The 23724-nt window shown below is 32.7% G+C and overlaps 1 protein-coding gene across 1 annotated transcript; it reads right to left on the reverse strand.

Annotated features, from left to right (window-relative positions):
- Positions 1–4326: 4326 nt before the first annotated feature.
- On the reverse strand, positions 4327–23516 carry LOC129224392 (uncharacterized). Its single transcript, XM_054858840.1, has 11 exons — positions 22564–23516; positions 17358–17460; positions 15119–15178; positions 14703–14758; positions 11526–11670; positions 10725–11273; positions 9756–9867; positions 9275–9395; positions 8352–8466; positions 4607–4716; positions 4327–4490 (listed from the first exon to the last, which is right to left on the reverse strand). Exons 1-11 carry the CDS (start codon positions 23310–23312, stop codon positions 4409–4411), a joined length of 2202 nt encoding a protein of 733 aa, XP_054714815.1. The 5' UTR covers positions 23313–23516; the 3' UTR covers positions 4327–4408.
- Positions 23517–23724: the final 208 nt, after the last annotated feature.

The following is a 23724-nucleotide window of genomic DNA, read 5'->3' on the forward strand; positions in this document are numbered from 1 at the left end:
TTTGATTGACCATTATTTCTTTTTACTTATCGAATTCTGTAATCTTACTACCATTTTATTCCACTCATGATAAAAATTAAAAATGGTTTAACTAAAAACGCGAAATCTCGCCAAGGCTACTTTGCTCGCACAATACTAAAACTATAACCCTAAACAAATTTGGCGAAACCTTTTAGCTGAGAATAAAAGGAATAAAGTAAATTCTTTCTTGGTTAAACATTTTTCATTTTGTTCTACGATAATATATTCAAGAAAATATTTTGCATACTGTCCATTTCAACTAAATGCTCCTGTAAAATATGGTTAGTTTAATTAATTTAAGATAAAAAAAAACCCATATTCTTACAAATTCATGCAAAACAATAAATTTTTTTACCTTGTATAACGTTATCCAAGTTTGTTAATCCAGAATTTTCACTTTCACCATTCAATCAACTCATATTTTAGAAGGAAATAATGAAAACTAACATTATTTTGAGAAGCTCGAGAATACTCTACTAAGGGACGAATTAATTTCCGTAGCTGAAAGCAAATTAAGACACATCGATTGCGTTAATAAATACTCAGCAAACTGCCTGTGTTTACGTCAGCAGACATACGTGGAACGCAATGTGGCAATGTTTTAGTTTTCCCGGCAGTTTTATAAATCACCACAAGGTAGCGAATTCGAGCGCTGGAGTTGCGAATAAAATGTGTACTCAGTTTAGATCAGATATTTTTGATGTTACCTGTTGCGAATGACGATTCCAAATGATGAATAAAAAAAAAGTACACATAGCAAACTGTTTGTTTTGCCCAAAATGAACACATGGAACGCAATGTTTTAGTTTTTTCGGCAGTTTTGTAAATATCCGCAAGGTAGTGTATTCGAGCTCTGGAGTTGCGAATGTCTGAATTATCGCAAAATCTAAGCAAAGAGCGAAAATTGAAAGTTATTTTAAAAGACTTGCTTGAGTTAATTACAAATATTTTATTTGTAAACAAACATAAGATGGCAACAGTTAAAAATTCTAAATCATTTTGAGATAATATTTCTGATCAGTTCCATACAATTAAAATCACGAGAAATACACAGACGACAGTTTATTACGATTTATCTTTCTTATTGTTGCATTAATAAAGCTATTTTTATTCACAAAACAAAACAAAAAAAAAAAAAAAAAAAATCAGCACCTCTTGGAGCGATTGGCGCCGAACTTGAACCAACGCCTGTTTACATATGCATTCACATTTATTCCAAATTTCATCCAGAACGTTGCATTACTTCTTGAGAAAGGGCACTCACAATGAAAAAAAAAAAAAAAACGGTCGATTGCGCTACCCCCTTTTTAGCTGTTGACACCAAAATAAAATCAGCTCTTATACCCTCTAAAAGCTACTTGTCGATAAATTTTCGTTTGTTACTTCTTGAGATACAGCAGTCATAATTGACGACAAAAAACATTATATAACTCAACCCCCATTTGAGCTATTGACACCAAAATTGTATCAGTATCTACTCATGTTAAGAGCATTATATGGACTAAATTTTGTTTGATTCTGCCAGTTACTTCTTGGGTAATAGCAGGATGTTTCATTATTTGTTAAAACCCATATAGTGTTTTGTGCTAGGACAACACGTTTCCATTCCTGAAATGTTCAACATATTAGTGTACTCCACCTTGGCAAAGTAATTTGGAGCAAACTCCCTTAAGGTTATTCATTTTTCTTTTTTAAGCTGAATATATTTAAAAAAAGGGGGGGGGCTACCAAAAGTGGTTACTATTTTTGTGACTGGGGTAGCAACTGGCTACAGAATTCCTAGAGTAGAGCTTTATTTTTCAGGAATGGATCATGATCTGAAATAGGAGAGTTAATTAATGGCTCTCTCCAAAAGTTTTGGAATTTGAGGATCTAAAAACGCAATTCTAAAGCTATCTTTGGGGATGCTAAGGAAAGGAGTGGCAGATTGTGAAGTTTTAAAAACAATAATCCTGTAACACATGTTAAAGTTCTCCTTGGCAATGTTAAAAAGGTAATTTTTTAGTCATCTTACTCTTTTTAAAATTGCTAGGAGAGTAATATCATTTGAAAAAAAAAAAAATGTGTAGAAAGAAGCCTTAAACCTTGTTTGTACTTTTTCATTTAGGGGGGGGGCTAATAAGTTGTCCAGGGGGGCTTAGCCCCCTTAACTCCGCCCATGGACAAAAGCAACTATTGTGCATACCATTTTCTCTGTGAATAATTTTTATAATACATATGGACTGTTCATAATTGAACGACACTACTTTGAAGTTGTCTAGCAGTGAAACTATTGCTCAGAAACTAACGAAATTTTGTGCATAACATAATGAAGGGATGAAAATTTGTTTGAGTAAAAAAAAAAAATCGGATTTTTGTCATTAGAGGGCGCATTTTTATGAGTTACACATTTACGATGGTTTTGAAACAAATCTTGCATCAAAACACGTTCAAATTTTTTTTGGACTCGTGAGATAGCATGTTCTACAGTGTCACAGTACTCTGGTAAAAGCCACGAAAATCTCGGGATAGGCTGTGTCTAAGATCCTTCCTGACGAATTCTTATCTGGTATGTCACTGCGTGATAGGAAAGGGGACCCTCTCGGGCAATGTATTTAAGATCAGGTAAAGTTCTAGAATTATAAAGATTCACATGCTTCAAAAGCTAAAAGGCATATATATAGGTTTGATGATTGGGGAAGTAATGTATTTCATTAAAAGTGCCCTCTGGCGGCAAAATTTTGATTTTTTTTTTGTTCGCCAAAACAAACTTCCTTTCATTGTGTCACAGACACAATTTCATATTTTTTTTCTGAGTAATACTTTTGCTGCTATAGATAACCTTAAAGTAGGTTCATTTATTTAAAGACACCCTGTATTTATCAACTAAATACCAAATTGACCAATTGAAAAAAATAGAAAGGCCATTTATTTTATATTCAGGTGTAACAACTTTCTTCTACTTAATTAAAAATTATTAGCATAACAAATCTTTTTAATTTTTAGAGCCTACTTTAGGTAGTGTTAGTGCATATTTTAATGCTGTTTAGTTTATATAATTTGGGTTTTAAGTATAATTAAAAAAAAAAATATTCTGAAAATTTTCAACTTCAAGAAAAAAATCTTCATTTGGGTGCATGCATTCCTTTACACCCCTTGTGGGTACGCCACTGAATAGGTGTACAAGGAGCCCTTCAGATTCTTCTCCAGTTTTAAGAACAGTAAACACATTACATAGCTTTAAGGATTATGTTAATGAGTAAGGAGGGGATATTACAGATAATGTGGCACTTTTAACTTCAGAGATATCACACAAAAGACACTTTCTGTAGTCACCCAAGAAACAAACGAAGCATTTTGGTATAAAAAAGGAAGTTTTCTAAAATGACTAACTAAAACAAATCTTAAAACTTAACACTAAAATTTAGAGGGCTTTTCAAATCAGTTCCTAGGTTAATTCATGCAAAATTTTATTTAGAGAAAGATTCACTTTTCTTTGTCACTTTCCCAGAAGTAAAGGAGTGAGGAGTTTTGGAGAAAGGGATTCTGCAATTTTTACCTCTCAGAGAATATTAATGATCTGTTCAAGTTATAGGAATTAAATCCTGTTAGTGAACTGAATTTTGCACACTTCAAAACGTGTAAACTCATCAAAATTCAAAAATGTTCATGAATCCATAACTTTCTTTTATGTGGCTGCCCACTAATGATGTCTGAGGGGGAAGGGGTTCACGAAATTGTGAAATTTTGTGAAGATGTTGAGGGAGGTGGTAACAAGAAGTGTGACATCATACATTTTTCTACAAGATTATGTTTGTGAAAAATTAGCATGAACATGTGACAAAAGGGGGTGGGGTAAGGTGAAGTGAGACACTTTGTTACAAAGGGGAAATTACAGGTGTCAAAACCTGTAAATCAGTTGAAATTTCAAAATTTTCACAAATATGGAAACTTGCTGGTTCAGTGAGAGCATGGATTGGGAGTTAAGCAAGATTGCAAATAGAAGGACATGTTTTTGATAGCATTTTTAATCATACATTTTGAGTAAAACCAGTAGTGCCATCCCCCCCCCCCCCCCAAGAGCCATAACAATCCTCCTAATACCCCAACCCCTCTGAAAACGACCTCTCCAAAATGAGAAAAATTCTAAAAACACCTCCATACAAATTTCAACCCCCACAGTCTTCGCTTTGACCCCCCCCCCCCCCCTGGTAAAACGAATCACTTTGTGAGATTAGAATTAAACTCATTGGCACTTGTATGTTGCTCAAAAAGTTCAGCATCATCATAAATATAAAATTCTTTAATAATAATAGTTCTTATAAAGTGTTAAAAAAAAACAGGAAAGCATTTTTCATACAATATGGATAGCTGTGAAATACAAATTAAATCATTAAACTGTGTCAACTTAAGCTTTCTTCCCCACTGTAGTACTTTGGGCTTTTCTCGAAATTGTTTTGGCAGTTCCAGCATATTTCTGCTTATCTTCCCTAGATAAGAGAAGAAAAAAATGCATCCGTAAAAGAACAAATGTGAAATGCTCGAAAACTCAGTTGCTTAAAAATGTTACAACATAACAGTTACTTTTGTGAGCCGACAGTATTACCTGCTCATCTGTATTTTATTTCTGCAGCCTTTTCCACCCTCCCAGTGAGAACCAGATTTTTTGGTCATGCTTGAAGAACATCCAGTGCAAGGTTTATCACGGTTGTATTGCTGGTAGAAAAAATATGTTGCAATAAAAATGATGCTAATCAAGTATAATATAAATATATTTGATAAATATGCATTATTTTGAGAAATTATACATATGTACTGGAAACAAAATAAATTGTGTTTTAGTCGACCCCCTGCTTTTAAGAGGAAAATCAGGAAATAATTGAAATCCTGCATTTAATTTGAGTTCATACTTTCTGAAAACATTAGGAGCGTTTTGCCGCTAATTTTGAACTTAAACGTTATAAAAAAGAGGAAAATGAAATGTAATGAACGTTTTTGATTTAAATGATGTCTGATTTTTATTCTTTTGCCAAAAAGGGTTCACTTTTGCGATCGCGATTTTTGTAAAGAGTTAAATTTCGCTGTTACGAATTTTGTTACCTGTTGCTTTTATTTTGATACAACATCTATAAAATTTTACATTTTAGCCATATTGCGTTATTTTTCAAAAATGAGCATCAATTAGGGACGATCAAGAAAATTCATGAATGTGGCAATTCTCGCACTTTTTTGCATAGTTGGCCGTTTATGGTAACTATTTTGTAGTCAGACCATGTAAAGTTATAGCAGAATGTGGAAGAATTTGCTTCTTTTGCATCTGCTTAAAAGTGTTGGACAAAACGGGAAAATGTTCGGGGAAAATTTTCAGAACTTCTGCCCAGATATAAGTAGACTCCCTAACTTCAAACCTCATTTTTCATACTAAATTTCTCAACTTAATCCGCAAGTATATATGGTACATTAATGATCATGTATACCAGCACACAAAGCATGCATACATGTATATGTACACTGGTGCAAGAAATTAAGAGAATTTTCAGATTTAATCAATTATCTCCAAAACTACTGGACCGATTTTAATTAAACTTGGTATGTATATACATGGAAACAATATAAAACAAAATAAACATCCAAAATTTAAAATACACAAGCATGATCATGAATAACACTTGTTAGAGTTGGAGGGTATGAAACAGCTGTTGCAAAATTGAACAAAAAAATGGGTTAGTAGGGGGTATTGTCCCCTCTTACAGACATATAGGCCTTACAGTGTGACTCCATACTTGAAATGAAGCAGTTTATCAGATCCTGGGGCAATTGTTTCCTCTTGTTGAACAAGGCTGTACTCAGGCTATAGAGGGTCCCCGGAGTGGTGTTGCGAATTGCTATTGAGCTCCCAAGAGAGTCTCAGACATGCTCTATAGGATTGGAGTCTAGACATCTGCGTAGCCAATACATCCAGTGACTATACTCCCCTTCAGGAAATTTGTCGATCAGATGAGCTTGATGTGGTTTTGTGTTAACATCCATTAAAATTAATTCAGGGCTAACAGTGCCCCTCAAGAGGTGAGCATATAGCTCCAAGACCACATCCCTATACCTTGCAACTGTCCACAGAGTCAGGGGCGGCAAATAGGGGTGGTCGAGAGGGGGCGATCTCACCCCCAAATTTTTCGAGAGGAATGATAAAAAATGAGCAAATTCAATTTACGTAAATTCCAAATCAATGTTAAAAAAAAAAACAATCTTGCTGGTAATCCGTAATGGTTGATGAAACTCGACACATTTTCATATTTTAAGTGTGTCTATTTAATGAGGGTTCATAACTTTCTTCTGTTAGAAACACATTCCAGCTGCTCAATGCATAGTATGCTTTCATAGATACTCTTTAAAAATACATACTATTTTTTTAAAAAAATCACATCAACAAATACCTTTTCCAGGTGCTCCATAACTATGCAATCCCCCCCCCCCCAAATATCATGATTACTTGCTGTTAGCCAATATGTGTTTCGTTCCATACTAAGGTAATCCATATTAAAAAAATTCGTTCCCCCAAATGAAATGCTAAAATGCCGCCCCTGCACAGAGTCTCTATCAAAAACATGGAGGGGTGTGCGGGAATACAATACGTCTGCCCTGACCGTCAAACCTCCACCTCCATAATGGTCAATTTGGCGGATATTGGAGGGCAGGTAGCGGGTCCCGGTTCACCGACTATTCTTATCCTACGTTCATGTGGATAGAAGCAGGAACCCGCTACCTGCCCTCTAATATCCTCAAAAGCGACCATTACGGTGGTGGTGGTGGTTTGACAGTCTGGACAGGCATCATGTTGAATGGCTACCCACCCCTCCATGTCTTGAGAGAGGATCTAGACAGTTGCGAGGTATAGGGATGTGCTCTTGGAGCTCTATGCTCACCTCTTGAAGAGATCTATTATCTTTGAGTTAATGTTAATGGATGTTAACACAAGGCCACATAGAGCTTTTCTGGTCGACGAATTTCTGGAAAGGGAAGATATTCACTGTATGGATTGGCTAAGCAGATCTATTGACTTCAATCCTATAGAGCATGTCTTGGACACTCTTGGGAGGGCAACAGCAACTCGCAACACCTCTCCAGGGACCATCCATAGCCTGAGAACAGCGTTGTTGAACAAGAGGAAGCAGTTGCCCCAGGATCCCATGAACTGCTTCGTTTCAAGTATGGAGTCACACTGCAAGGCCTATAAGTCTGTGAGAGGGGACCATATCCCTTACTAACCCTTTTTTTTGTTCAATTTTGCAACAGCTGTTTTATATCCTCTGACTCTAACAAGTGTTATTTATGATCAAGAAGGAGAATTTTAAATTTTGGATGGATATTTGTTTTGTATAGTTTCAATGTATATACATACCAAGTTTCAATAAAATCGGTCCAGTAGTGTTGGAAATAATTGACCAAATCTAAAAATTCTCTTAATTTCTTGCACCAGTGTATATCAGTGGCAGGGGCGTACACAGGGGAGAGAAGGAACACCTGTTGGCCTGGGCCTGAAGGGAACCCAATATTTTAAAAATGAGGGGCGAAATATAGGGGTTAACAATATAGAGGCGGCCAATAAAAGTCATTTGTGATGGGCCCCAAAATTGCTGTGCATGCCCCTGATCAGGGATGATTTGGTGTCGGAACTCTGTTCGGGTACTGCTTTTTGGGAAAAAATAATTTCCCTTTCATAGAAGTCCCAGCTCAGCATTCAATTATTTCCCATCAGCATTCTGGAGCAGGAAAATATGAGAATTTGCAAATGACCTCTGATATACTTTCAATTTTCGTGCATGCTTTTCCTTCCACCCAATAAATTACGCATAAAAAAATCTCATAGCTAATCTTACCTTATGTTTTTTTAAAATGTATTCTTATTTTTGTTTCCATTTATTCATTCATTTAATTTTTTAAACTTAAAACGTAATGTAGAAACATGAAGGAAGATAGATAATTGCTGCAGTTTTAAACCTTTGTCAACCATGGAAAAATTTACAATCATGCACTGCTCAAATTAAATACTGTAAAGGGCCCTGCTGAAATTCTGCAATCAGGCCCACATTTGTTAAGGTTGGCTCTATTTATGTAAATGCATTTAGCATATTCTTGTTAATCAATGTTTTTTTTCACCCTTTGTTGATTAAAATGGAAAATTAAGCAGGTAATTGCATGAACTCTGTCCCGGATCTCCCTCAAAAATTTCCTGGGGAAACACATTTCAAGTCCTATAGTCAGTGAGTATGTTACAGAGGGGCTGAGTTTGAGAAATACCTATATTGTTTTTGCAAAGTATAACATTTTTTAAAAGCATAAAATAATCTCACTTGTTCTTTGGCACAAAAGCCGCACAGCATACGAGAAGCAAACTTCATTTCATGGTCTTTCTCCTTTTCATCATGACATAAATCACAGGGATATATTCTTCCACAGCATGGGAACCTAAAGAAAATATTTTTTGCCATGAGGAACAAAAGAATCAAATTAGTTAAAATGATAAAAGTTTGGAAGCATAAAAAAGTTTTTTTTTCTAGAAAAATGAAGAAACGGTATGCTTTATAAAACCAGTGATAGAGGCAAAACATTATGTAAAAAACTATTTTGAGATAAGGGTTAAAAAATATATATATATATATATATATATATATATATATATGCTAAAATCTGATGTAGTTAAAAGAAATGAATTTCCTTGGTCCCCCAGTGCAAGATTCAATAAACACTCTGTAGTAGGTTCATGATTTTCGTTAAAATAGATTGACACCCAGGCTCAACAATAGGCTATGTCATAAGAAACTAGAGGCCCGGCCCTTGAGGGGGGGCCGGTTGACACTGACACAAAAAAAAAGAAAGAAAAAGAAGGTTGGGGGAGGGGAGACTCCAAATAAGAGAAAATGCAAAGATTAAGTACAATTTACTCTTTTGGTATTTACTGTTGTGGCACTTAAAATAGAATTAATTGTTTTCTAGTAAGCAGTTTGGATTTTCTTCTCTCCCCCCCCCTTTATCTTCATTTCCCTCCTTTCTTTTCTTTTTTGGGGGGGCAGGAGGGGCCTGGCTACATAACTGACAAGGGGCCCATCTTGGCTCTCTGCTGCCCTGTTAACATCTAAGCACAAGAAAAGTATCAAGAGCTTATTCCACTAATCATAATTAATTCCTCAGATTGTTCTATAAATAACAATGTTTTCCAGTATTTTAAGAGAAAAGTATAAACATTGCAAATATGTACAAGAAGCAATAAGCGTACCTCAGCCAACGGAAACTCTTTTTGTAATGTTTACAAGTCCCAAATTGGGGCAGTGGCTCTCCTTCCTTCACAACAGGATCTTTCTGCTTTGCAATCTTTTTAGCTGGTATATATTTAATTCCTAGAAATAAATACAATTTAAAGATAAAACTCGCAAAACGAAGAAAACATTTAAATATGTATGAGCTATTTCACAGACTCAATTGAAACTGCTACTTCCAAACTGCATTTTTGTGCTCTGTGTCTTTTTCTTAGCACTGCTTTTGCAGCAAATTGAAGAGCAAGTTTTGAAATGCATGTGTTGACAAGTAAGCCACTGCTAAATACAAGTTAGTAGTTGAAACCAAAAACTCACCTTGGTGTTTTGGAATCTTACTAAAAGAAAACGTTGTTTTAAATCAATTTACATTACTTTTAGAATAAAAACCAAATATTTTCGTGGGCGCCGTCAAAAAGAAAATCTAATAAATAGATGACTTACCTGTAAACATAGACTCTTTTGAGGCTTGAAACTTGACTCCTCCAATGCAAATGACCAATTTTTGATTGCAATACAGACACCACATTTTATGAGTTTGGCTGTAATGCAGTCCCTAAAAAAAGAAGGAAACTCATATTCAGAATTACGACAGCTATAAAAAGGCTACTTTTTCAATATTTATCTTAAAATAACATTTAGAGTTAGTATAAATTAATAATTTTTTGGATAAAATATTTAAATTCAAAATATATAACCAATTTTGTGAACAAACATTTAAAAAAGGAGTAAAATAGTTTTTATGGTATAATGGAAAATAATTCTGCATTGTAACATTAAAAACATACGACTACTTCAGCACACGCCAGTCCTTTCAGAGTTTTCCAAAGGATGTGGGGCAAAGGGTATGACTTCAATACATTTTATTGGAAAAAAGTATCAAAATACAAGCAAAACTGTAAACTAACAATAGGTTTTCAAAAGCCGGAGGGGGGGGGGGGAACAATTGATCCCACTCCCCTGATTGCCAAATGACGAGCCTGCTCCAGCAAGAGGACTCAAAAAAAAAAAAAATTCTTTTTTTAAAAAATTTAGCCACCTTTTCTAATATTGTGATAAAGAGCCATTTTTAGTCTTGCCCTTGGACAGGTCTGTCATTTAGGGAGGTCAGGGGGGGGGGGTTGAATTGCTTCCCTGACTTTGGGAAATCAATATATTTACATGTAACTGGGTTTGTTTTTTTGCTGTTTTTGGCTATATTTTACCCTTCCCTCTTCACCCGGAAAAGTTTGAAATGCCCAGAGTGTGAAAATGTCTTCTGCTGGTACTACAGTCACGATTGTACATCAATTCAGACTAAGCCTGGAAATTAATGTCTCTACCACAGCTATTTTTTGTTCTCATTAGTCAGCTAATTTACTATTGTCAACAAAAAAAAAAAAAAAAAAATTAACACTAAGCCTTAATACTTACGCTAAGAGAAACTTGCTTACTACAGTTCAAGCAGTCAACTAAAAAATAGCACTCTACTAAATTTATGTCTACCACTTTGCAATTCAGTAGAATCATAGTTCCAAGAACATTGGAGTATGGATGAAGTGTGGATGGATTAAAAACGAAAGCAATGTCTTTGCTGCATTTTGTGCATCTGTGACAGCAATTCTTTTTTGCAACATAATTCAAATTGCACAGAGTTTTACAGCGAATACACTGCAAACTAACTGATATTTTAGAGCATGTCATTGCAGCAGCTCCTTCAGTCAGCTCTAAGTTAGAAAACAAGATTTTAGTGCCTTGATTTTCGGAATTGTTATTTTGTCTTTCTGTAGTTCCTTTCTGTTGTGGTATTTTTGGAGTTTCATTTCTGAGCATCTCAACATTAACACTGGTATCAACTCCTGTAGGTTCATCATCGGAAAGAGAGCAGGGATCCTGAGCCGTTTGCGATTCATTAGATTTGAAAAGGGCCTCAGGGGGAACGAATTCAATACCAGCTTCTTTTGCTTTCATATCACGTTGCACCTATAAAGATAAATATGAAGAGAAGATCTGAGTGTATGACAGAAAATGAGATAGTTCATGCAATGGCTAACTGGAGCATGATAATTTTAATTCATTAAGAGCAAAGAGCAGATTTTTTTTCTATTGGTTCTAGTAAATTTACATGCAAAAAAAGCATAATGCTTTCAAATAAATGAATAAGTATAATAATAAAAAAAACATTATATTCTGTAAAAAAAAAAAAAAAAATCAGAATGAGAACATCAATCATACCATTTTTAAACCAGCAATAAAAAGTTCTTCCAAGTTTTTGTCAAACCACTTAAGAAATGGCCGGAACATCATCTCAACTTTACTATTCTTCTTCAGCTCTTCAAGCCTTTTTTCAAACCATTCGACAATGCTTCGATTTAAGTACCTTCAAACAAAAACATCGAATATGAAAAATTAAGTAAAAATACAAGAATAAAATTTAAATAAATGCAGTCAATTTGCGATAACTCAAATCTAAAGGGACCAACGAAAAACTTCGACTTATTGGAAGTTCGACTTGTTGCTAGTTTCGGTTTTCGACATTTCAATATCAAAACCATTGAATATTTTTATTAATATGTACATATAACGGACAAAATTACAGAACTTAAAAATTTTTTTTAGCACATTATGCACAGTTTAATAGAAAATATTGAGAGAGAAAAAATCAAAAGCATGTGGTTTTTATTTCGATACTGCTGGAACCCCTTGAGTAGAGCTGATTCTACTTCAAGAAGGTGCACATCTTCATTGGTTGCAAATTCAGATTGATGGATTTTATCACTTTGGAAGTTTCTCTTTTTCTTTTAATATCATTGACAGAGTACTTGCTTAGACATCTTTAATAGTAAAGAAAACTCACACTGTCTCTCAGGAACTTATCAGTAAATAAGCAAACTAAAGAATGAAGGGGAATGCATCTTAACTTAGGTCAGCTTTTGAATAAAGCTACTAAAATCAATTGTCTTGACAACTTGACAGTTTAAAAGCAAATTCGTAGTCCAGCAGCATATCAAAGTGTATAAACAGTACAAAACAACAAAAGAAAACAAGCTAACTCATTTCCGCACGTGTAACTCTTTTCTCGCACATTGACTCAACAGGTACGCTTTTTGCTTTAGAGGTCTATTGTGCAGGAATTGCAAGTAAAGGTGAATTAATTTTCTTTCATAGTCACTTCTTTCTTTTTTTTTCGTTCTCCCGAAAGAAATTTCGGGTCATCTTGGAAAAAACTTTGAGTCAAAGGAAGTTAACTTCGAGATATTGAGAATAATTAGTATGGAATTAAAGACAAAGGGGTCAGGACTTGATAAAAACTTCGAGAAATCGGACTCCGAGATATTGTGAATTGACTGTATATTGCTTTGATTTTCAGCAATAATTAATGTAACTAGTTATTGAAATCAAGCAATGTACTGTAGTTGCAGATAAAAGAATAGGGAATGAAACAGTCCTTGGAAACACAATGCAGCTAGTTCACAAGCTCACACTGATTTCACTACTATTACACTAGATCCCCCAGCACGTCTTTAATTTTGTGTAAGCTTACCACATTTTACCCCTATCTTCTGCACAAAAACCAAAATCTTCAGCATTTTCCTTTCCAATTCAGAATCAATTTTTACGTTTCGAGTTTGCGTATTTCAGACTCTCTGTGCCATAGTGAGTTCTGCAACAATCAAATCTAAAGTACTAATAAAGGTTTTCCTTATTAGCCGAAAAATATTGAGCATTATAATTAATCAAAACTCCTTGTTATTTAAAACTGTTTTTAGACAATGATGTTATAAAAGTTGGTATAAATCGTTTCACTTTAATTAACGTTTAACAAGTAGTTTACATTATTTATTATTATTAAAAATCACATAAAATCTTTTGCATTTCCATCCATTGCTTCTGCTTTTTTTTTCGTTAATCTTCTGCATTTTTGGAAACAGTTGGTAGGTATACTATTACATGCAGCATAGTCAAATAATTTCCTTTTTCAATTTTTTATCATTTTTAAAGTAATGAAGTAATATTCTGATAAATTTAACAATTAAACATTCTTTCCTGAAAAGGTTCAAGAGAAAAATAAATAAATAAAAAACACTGTCATAATATATTTCTAGCATTATAACAGTAGAAAATTTTCACAGAGCCCTTTCAAGATATTTTTAGTTTCAGTTTTATAACAAATTAATTTCACTTTTTTCCGAAATTTTGAAGCTACTACTCTCAGCATTTGAAAATTCTTTAATGTTATTCCACCGAAAAAGCTGCCATGTTGTCTCCCACATGACAGCACATATAATTCATTAAAAAGGTAATAATTTCAAAGTGTGAAGAAAAAAGTTTTTTGTTTTAAAAATCAGAAATGTTTGATTTCTTAAGTAACAAAACTCAGTTCATTCCCCTTTTAAATTACTATTTTTAAGGAAAGACATTGCTGCCACACGAGGGATGAAATTCTTATTTTCTTGTATAATGGCTCTTGAAAACTGAACTCAGTGGCGCAATAGCCTATAGAGGTCACTGGTCTACTGTGTCCATCTCAGTTTATGAGGCCGGGGATCTGGGGTGCAAGAGTAGATGTTATGATTAGGCAAGCCCCTTTTCAGTTTGTCAGCAGGCCCCTCCTGCCTCCCAAAAAAAGAAAAAAAGAAGAAAAAAAAGAAAAGAAAAGGGGGAATGAAGAAAACATGGGGGGAAAGAAAAGGGGAGCATGCCCCCTTTTCTTTCTTCTTTTCTTTTTGCGTCAGTGTCGCCGGGTCCCCCCAAGGCCCAGGCCCCTAGTTTCGAACTAGGCTGACATGGCTTCTCCTCGGGTCTGCGGCTAGGTGATCAACCAAATGCGGATACCCCACAGTTTAGTTACCAAGTACGGTTAGTACTCATTTTATTGATCAACTGAAAGGATGAATTAACCATGCTCAATCTGAAAATAGAACCCTGTATAAACTCCCAGATGCAGCTTTTTCTCCCAGTAGTCATTATGTATAATCTTTTAGAAGTTCCTTGGAGTAGCTGGAGTGACTGATGCCTTAAGGATAATCTTCATAGTTTGGTAATAAATGCAGCCAAGAAAGCCAAAAAATGCAAAAAAAAAACCAGGCAAAACTCAACATTGTAATTAAACTTACAAGAACAGTCCACTAAATTTTTATATATATAAGGAATTATATATATGAAATATATATGTAATATATGTAATATTCATATATATATATATATATGTAATATTCATATATATATATACATATGTAATATTCATATATATGAAATATTACATACTTTAAGGTTTTTGTTAATTTGCAAGCTCATTATAAAATTTTTGGATAGGTTTGGTATGCAGTAAAGAAACTTGATCCAGAAAAAAATCAGTGGCAAAAAAGTAGAGGGGAAAAAAAAGAACAATCAAAATAATTTGAAACTTACTTTACTAAAACGAGGGGGATATTTTCTGAATTGCGTAACACTTCAACTTCACACACCTAAAATGTAGGATTGAACCTAATGAATTTTCTGTTGTAGATTTAATTACAGAAAAATATAACATTATTAAGAAAATATAAAAATCTTTGTGCAAAAAATATACATGTCAAAAACAGCATTAAGAACGGGAAAAAGTTGCAAATGATTTCATACATGTTTTGTTTTTTTTTTAGGTTAAGAGAAATTTAACCCAAAAACACATGCATGAAGGAATGAAATCCCAAAGCAATCTAAAAAATGATTACTTCATAAGTCACCCCAATTCAGGGATAATTATAGAACTGTGGCAACACAGAAAAGTTTGAAAGAAATGAAAAGCATCATAGAAGTAACAATATGAATGAAACAAATTAGCTTACTTCTATAGGGTAGCTTTGTGGAAAATTTGCTTCAATTTGCAAGCTTCTCATATCAAATGGCTAAAAGAAAATAATTGTAAGTAAATGGTACATTAATGCAGGGTGAAGAAGAGAGGACGCACAAATTTGAAAGTACTAAAATTTATTAAGATGGAAATTTTTCAAATAGAAAGAGAGTGCGTCCCAAATTTAGTGTTTAAAGTAAAAGGATCGAATCTAGCATTTAATGCTTAAAAAGCAGAAACTCATTTTCTAAATAAAGTGAGAACACTTTAATAAACACTGAAAAATTCTGGTTTAGAAATTTTGCTTATTCCTTATCATTAGTTAACAAGAAGCATTTCTCTTAAACATGATCCTAACGTACAAATTAAATAGAAACACAATTCTCAATCTTGCCAGATTTAATTCACTGGCTGATTATTTATTGTTTTTATATCTTTTCTCATTCTGCCTCACTCTGTTTTAAAAAATATTTTAAAAGACAGAAATCCACCAAAAAATGGAACACTTTCGCCCCTGTATACATTTTTGAAATTGAACAATAGTGCAAAAAAGTGTTGGTTGTTTTCTTTGCAACAACACTGTGATGGCAGAGAAACAAATTCTACAGAACTCATTGACAGTTCAGCGGTTCCCAACCTTTTCCCCTTTGTGAAACCCTTCCAAACTCCGAAGGAAGGTGGCGAACCCCTTGGGTACTAGGTAATAAGAAGCAAAAAAAAAAAAATGTGTGCACACATACACACACAATAAAATTTGGGAGATTTTTTTTTCAATTTAAAAATATAATAATTTTTATATATTAATTTTTCAATTTAAATTAGCTGCTCCATACATTATAACAAGAACGTAAACAAAATTGCAAAATATAGAATTACAAATATTGCTACGCACTAAAATGATCTCAAAAACATGAATACAAAACTATTTCACCAAAATATAAACAGTGATTATTCAGTATTGGGCTTCAATCTACTTTGAAAAAACTTTTTAAATGGTTTCAAAGTTTGGCTGAAAATTTTCTGACACAAGGGTATTTATCTCTATCACTAAATAAGAAGTCAATTAAAGAATGACCTTTAAAATATATTTCAGAGAGCTGTCTCAGAACTAAATGAACTTTTTTCTTCCAGTAAAACAAGAAAGATCTGTAGGTTTAAGTCTTCTTGAAGAGGACTATGAGCTCAGCTGTTTGATAAGGATATACTGTGCACATTAATCGTTTGATTGCTAAAGAATTTTCTTGTAAATACGGAAAAAGTGCGGAGTAAAATGCCTATATTGAAAAATAATAGAAGCGTATATTTTTCAATACACGCATTACTCTAATTTTTACACAAAAGGTGATTTTTAACAAAACAAATATTTCAAGTGTAATTTTCCACACAAATCTCATAAATTCCTTGCTTATATATAGCGCAAATTTAGATGGATTGTTAAATTCCGCTGATTTTACTTTTACTGCAAAAACTTACACAACCACACTTTCACCTACGAAAATTTTCTAAAGTAATTAATTTTCCATACTTACTGTGTTATTTTTGGGTTGATTCTTTCTTTCTCTTTTTCGACAATAAAGCTGGAAAAAAGTTGTAATCTATGTTTTGTGAAAATTATAGCAACAAACAGTGCGATCTCACTTCTATGCATTTTTGACTCAACACACGGGAAGAGCGATAACTCTTCGTTGGACTCAAATGGTAAAGAAACTAAACTTCAAAATATTTGAGACACTCGCTTATGCTCCATGTTCTGTTTTTATCAAGTTTAAACAATTTTTTCAATCAAAAGCTTCTGAAGAAACGAGCATTTTCCCATTCTTTCATCTGAGGACATAATATTCACAAGTAGAGCTTTTGCAGCATGACTTCTGGGCTATCATTCTTAATGAAAGCGCTAAAACCGGCGCTTTGCAATGACAGGCTTCCATTCTTTAAATGGAAAATATGTCAGCAAGTATGCAAATACTTTTTCATGCTAAGAATATCGAATGTGTGAAACCAAAATGAATAAAAAAGAAGCAAAATTTGCTTGAAATCGCTTGAACATGAGACTTTATCAGAAACAGGTGTGTTAAAACTCTGCCATTACAATATTTTTTTGCGAGCCCCTAGGGGTTCGTGAACCACCGGTTGGGAACCGTTGACTTAGTCTGACAAAAGTGGTTGCTAGCAACAATGCCTAAATTATAAATAAAATACAAGGTTGTAAATAATAATAAAAGAAAGACACATACCCAATCCGGGTCTGAGGGTTGAAATTCAAACTTAAATATTGCATCTTCTTCTATAACAATATGGTTTACAAATCTTTTCTTCAGCTGCGTTATTTCATTGTTCCTACATTAAAAGCAATTTTAAAGCACTTAAATATTCAAGCATAAATGTTTAAAAGTAAATAAATTGACAAAATTAAAAGTAAATATGAACCCCTGAATTTTTATTGTACATTCATTTTAGAAATGTGTCGTTCATGAACGAATGGGTCAAAAAGAACAAATCCTTAAAATAAATGGATCTGTTCATTCACTTAAAAAATGAACGACCGTTCTTTTGAACGGTGAGCAGTTTGGAACATAATACTGATGCACTTGACAGGGTTCATACTCTATTTGGATGAAAAAATTCCATGACTTTTTCATCACTTCAATGAAAATTTTCATGACCTCGTTACACGAAGAGAATAGCACTATTTAATCTCAAACTTGGTAATATTTGGAAATGAGCAATAGCAAAAAGTCTATATGAATGCCACAGCCTCATTGAAGCACTTACTCGTAATGAAAAAAATATAAGTGCACTTTTAAAACACTAAACTATTCTTATTTGTCTTTGTCATATAAATTTAAGTAAAGTAAAAATGCAGTGAAGCGAATATGATGATGCTTAAATGTCTGATATTTTTTTTAAAAAACAGGCAGAATGATATTGATTGGGACAAAGGTTGAATGAGTCATCACTAAGTTTCAATAAATTTGCTTCAAAAGTTACCTTTTAGTGTCAACAGTGCCTTTAATCATCCACGTAACTTGACAGTATTTTGGTTCTTTGAAGGAAAGCCACACAGTTTAGTTCTTTATGTTTCTAAACCAGATCTTTTTTGAAAAAACTATTCAGTAATGAATCAATCTTCCGATTCAAAAGTATATTTGTTTTGTTTACAAATTTGCATATTTTCAAATGCATATAAATTAATAGGTTCAGAAATTCTAGAACACGTTTAATTCCTGACATTGAACGCAGCAGTGGGTCACATGGATTAGTTTTGCGTGCCGTATGTTGGGCACTACTGTTTTAGAGCACTAGAATTCCTCTTTTTCTGTATTCTATTGCCTAACTTAAGATCTTTATTTTCTAAAACATTCAATAAATCAAGATAAACTCTGATAAATTTAATAATAAAGTCCTTAAGAGTGATGGAATCGAACTCGCATACAATTGAATTGCTTTTTTTTTTGAGTGGGCGTGGCAAAACTAAGAACGTGAAATTTTACTACCACAGAATATGAAACATAAGAAGTGTTGAAAATAAAAGAAAATTCAAAATAAGTGATGTCCAGGCAGTAAAATCACATCGCAAAAAATGGCAAGCGGCTGCGACAGAAGTGGATGCAATGAAATTTCAAAATTAAGATTTGATTTTTGGATCGTTCAATTTTCCACTTTTAATAGCTTTTATGTGCTATACTGTTAAATCACTCAAGATTTCTAATGCTCTTTTAACTACTGTTCCTTTCTCTTTGTCCAGGAAATTTTTCCATGACTTGAAATAAATTTCCATGACTTTCAATGAAAATTTCAATTTTCCATGACTTTTCCAGGTCTGAAATTCTGTTATTTTTTTCCCATGACTTTCCAGGATTTCCATGACCCGTACGAACCCTGACTTGAGATAAAATCGCATTTTTTCTTTACTTTCTGCTTTATACATAATTTTACTTCAGTCGATGCAGTAAATTTGCAATTTTCCAATAACGTATCTATTAGTAATGTTTTATTTAACTTGTTTGGGCTTGAATGACAAAATGATTGTATATTACACTTCCTGTCCCACACACCTGCTAAAATCCTTCTCATGCTTTCTGTCCCAAAATTATTTATACAGATACCTTTTATAACACTTTTCTAGCAATCTTTTTGTCTTTAAGGGGGGGGGGGGAGAACAGTTTAGAAGGCCGAAATTTTAGGGTTTCTCGTGATTTTTTTTAACAGGAAAAAAAGATCAGAATTTCTTTAAACTTAGAGGATATTTTTTTTTTCATATTTTGAAGTACCCCTTGTAATTTTTTGAAGTCATTTTCACCAGAACTAGTGGAGTTAGAAGCTGCTGTCCATGGGTGGTTGCCATCAGAGCTTGTTGCTGGTGTGCCTTATCCAAACTACAATTTTTGCCTGTAATCATTGCATTTTTTCTTTCTCGTAAACAACATATTTCCATAGCATATAAACCAAATTGTGATCAAAAAAGTTGAAAATTGCACGTATTTGAGGTGTTTGATCACAATATTATGTTTTCTACCTTTTTTTTTCACACCTCTTGAAATTAAAAAAAAATATTTTTATTAGTAATATCATCAAAGAATTAGGTTCGTATAGAGTATAATTGAACAAAGAATATTCGCACAAGTTTTCAGAATTATTTATCAAAAACTCTTTGAGCTGGAATGCACATCAGTTGAAAAAAGTTGTTTCATGAAAAACGAGATTTAAAAAAAAAACGCGATGAACATTTTTGAATCTCTACAGTTACTTTAAGTGCTCATAGCGTCGGAACTAATCAGAAATTTTCACCCTAATTTTGGCAACATATTCATGAAGAGTTATACATACTAACATTTAATGTTTTATGACGTGAAAAAAGTGAGTTTTTTGACCGGTCTAAACTGGTTTCTCCCCTTAATAACAATCTATATCAACTAACATCTGTTTTTATTTCACTTTATTTTCAACTTGTTTGGCGACTTCCAAGTCGCTCATTTTACATTCCATATCCAGAGATTTTTAATAAGGGTTACACTTGTCTAATTTTTCCCCCATTTAAAACAGTGTTGCTTTTTTTTCTGTTCTCATCGGTACTGTGGATTAATTTTGAAGCTCCCTAATATTTTTAGGTGAGTCTTTTTTAAATTAAGTTAGACAATACTCCGGCTCAGCTACCGATATATTTATTGTAACTTTTTCGTTTTACATGGTTTATTAGTATTTTATATATACAGTGCTGCAGCAGGAAAAATTTAATAACTTAATTTTCTGACATGTTGAAATGGAACCTGCAATTTCTAGAATTGAAAACATATCTTACCCTTCGACCACCAAAAAGTATCTTACAAAACGAACTATAATTGCTTTATACATCTAAACCTAAATAAAGTTTTTTTGATTCATTTTTCATAGGCATATTTTCTTACTTTTAGATGATTTTAGTTATCTTTCCTTCTAAGAATATCACTGGTCTAATAAAACATTTCGAATGTACGTGAGCATGTCGTGCAGAGAGATCACCTACAACTTTTTCAAAAATGAATGAAGTCGTTCAAATGAACGAGTTGAATGAATGGATCAAAAGAATGAACGATCATCTGATGAACGGATCATTAAAAAGAATGACATTGCCCACCTCTAATTCATTTATAATTGCAATGGGGTTAGGTAAAAAATTTAAAAAATCTGACATTTTATCATCGAAAAAAAGCTTTCTCTGTTTCTATTACATTAATGTTCAAATATATATATATATATATATATATATATATATATATATATATATATATATATATATATATATATATATATATATATATATATATATATATATATATATATATATATATATATATATATATATATATATATATATATATATATATATATATATATATATATATATATATATCTCGTCTTAGAACTTGTAAGTTCAAATATAATGCTATAAATATGAATTATTGATTTTTTCCAATTCAACAAAGTGATGATTATGAATATTTTGATTTTGATTGATTTATCATTACTGGTTAAAAAAATAGATTGGAACAGTTTCAGTATAATCCCCGGGAGGTGACTTTTCCGCTTGGCAACAATATGTAATGCCAATCTGTGCTAACGCATTTTAATTTTACAGCAACCCTTGTCAATTGTAAAGGCAAAACAAAACACATATTAAAATAACTGGCAAGCTATCCTCAAAAAAATTGCAAAAAAATATATGTTGCCCACCCAGGTATCATACTGAACCTGTTCCAAACGTTCAGCTTAATGCTTAACCTTATTTTAAATTACATCCTTCAAATAATTAAACAAGTAAAAAATTTAACTATTTGCTCTTTCGAGCATACAAAGCCTTGCAGTCCAGTATAAAAACCAAAAATCCTCAGGAGAGAGAGTGTCTTAAAAAAAGAATAATTGCAGTCCTTCAGCAGTTAAAGAGGTTTTATTGAGGATTTTATTGTTCTAGTTTACCTTATGTAATGCTTTTGATTTTTCACATCTTTTCTAACAATGAAAAAAAAATATTTGTGTATAATCCTAATTTAAAAATGTTTTTTATAGGGTTCTTTAAGCCGGGCTTCACAGGTTTTTAGTAAACCAGATTCTGCATTTATGTTTTGTGTTAATACGATGTGTTAAAATGAATGTGTAAAAAATAATTTTTTTTTTAAACACAAGAAAGCATTTTAGAAAATTGGTGCATCATATTTACCAAACATATTGGTTCCGTATCTTTGAAAATATAATAAACGCCAACGTTTAAAATTATGGGAATAAAGTACAGCATAAATTTTGATTTAACGAGTACCTCAATTTAACGATACATTTCATTGGTCCGGATGTAACTGCATTGAATGTCTATGCTCCTTGATTTAAAAATATCTACTCCATATTTACTCAACATAATAGTAGCGTATCTTCGAAATTATAATAAAAGTCAAAGTTTAAAATTACGGGAATGGAGTACAGTATAACTTCGATGTAACGAGTACCTCAATTTAACAGTACATTTCATTGGTTTGGATGTGACTGTATTGAATGTCTATGCTCCTTGATTTAAAAATAACTTTTCCCACTCCCTTGACAATTAAACCAAAGTTATACTGTACATAAATATATGCTAAAAATGTCTCATTTGTGCAAATGAATTGGGTAAGTAATAAGTGCAGGACTATATAAACATTTTTATTTCTCAAAGCTTATGTTCATGCATAAATAGTATGATATGCAAGCATATTATTCTGACTAATGTAATAAAATTTACTGGCGAAAGGGGGGGGGGGGCTCAGCACTTATGCAAATTTAGCTGTGAGCCTAATAGTTTGCAGGCTTCTGCTGTGAAAAGCAATATTTTAGTATGAAAAACGCATTCTGTATATCATTTGAGTTTCAATTGAAAAATCTACATAGTTGAAAAATATTCTTTATTTTAAGCAAATCAACTTTCTGCTCACTCACCTAATGTTTGAGATGTCTTCATTTGACAAGGAGTCCAATTCAAAAATATTTTGATTGCTTTTGATCACAGCTCTAACAACTGTTTCTTTCTGAAGTGGAATATTCACACTACTGTTGCTTTCCTTCACCTGTTGCTTCTCTTCCGTACATTCTTCAGAATTTATCTCAGAATCAGTTGCTGGAAGGGCACTTTTTGGATGATAAAATTTACACTGGTCACCATTTCTACAAAGACCTCTTTTATAATATTTACAAAGAGGTACAGATTTCGTTTGCTTTGAATTCCTATTTACATATGTTTTAGTACTGTAGCCCTCATTTTGAAGAATACCTGAGTGTCTTTGCTTGAAATTGTTATAGAATCTATAGGAATGTTGGAAAAGACAATCAGAGTTTCTGCAGTAGCCTGCTTTATAATATTTACAAATTTTATTAGAATATTTAGGATGTTCATTTACATATATTTCATCGTTGGATGAATGATTATGTTCATCACTTTCAGAACTAGGTGTTCGCTCATTAGATAAAATATCTAGGTTTTGATTGCTAGTACCAACCAGATTAACATTAGAAACAGCTGGGACTCCATTATGTAAAAATTTACAATCGTTATTTCTCCAACAACGACCGGATAAAAAGAATTTGCAAACGCCCGGATTTCTTTTCGCAATATTATTTAATTTTATGCTGGGTTTTTCGTTCACTTCTCCAGAATACTTTTTTTTCACAGTCTCTTCTGAACAATCCATACTTGGAGCTACTGTTTTGAAGAAAAAGCCTGAATTTGAAAATTTATTTTGTGAGATTGGGAAACATTAACATCAACAGAAAACATAAAACAGCAAAAATAATTTAAAATATTTTAAAATGTTACGCAATAAAACAAAATTAATGACAAAATAACCTTATCTACATAACATCTTCTTCTGACCGAAAAAAATTAAAATATTTACACATAAACAAAAAACAAAGTAAGTGCAAGTGGAAGTTTTGATTCTTTCATTATTATTTAAGCTTTGATCATTTTTTCTCTAGGTTTTGAGCAAATAAAAATAAATAATGGACCAAAAAGTCGAATTAACAGTTAGTTAAAGATTACAATAATGCCTATCTGTAAAAAAGGAGCAGTATTTAGTTATCACATGGAAAAAAAACTGTTTT

Source organism: Uloborus diversus, chromosome 6 (genome assembly GCF_026930045.1).
Source record: "Uloborus diversus isolate 005 chromosome 6, Udiv.v.3.1, whole genome shotgun sequence".
Lineage (NCBI taxonomy): Eukaryota > Metazoa > Arthropoda > Arachnida > Araneae > Uloboridae > Uloborus > Uloborus diversus.

Excerpts from the sequence above, each read along its gene's own strand:
- LOC129224392 (XM_054858840.1), bottom strand. The coding sequence starts at position 23,312 with ATGGATTGTTCAGAAGAGACTGTGAAAAAAAAGTATTCTGGAGAAGTG. Across the intron at positions 17,461-22,563 it reads GAAGACATCTCAAACATTAG|GAACAATGAAATAACGCAGC; the intron begins GTGAGTGAGCAG and ends CTTTTAATGTAG. Across the intron at positions 9,868-10,724 it reads GTAAGCAAGTTTCTCTTAGC|GGACTGCATTACAGCCAAAC; the intron begins GTAAGTATTAAG and ends TTCTTTTTTTAG.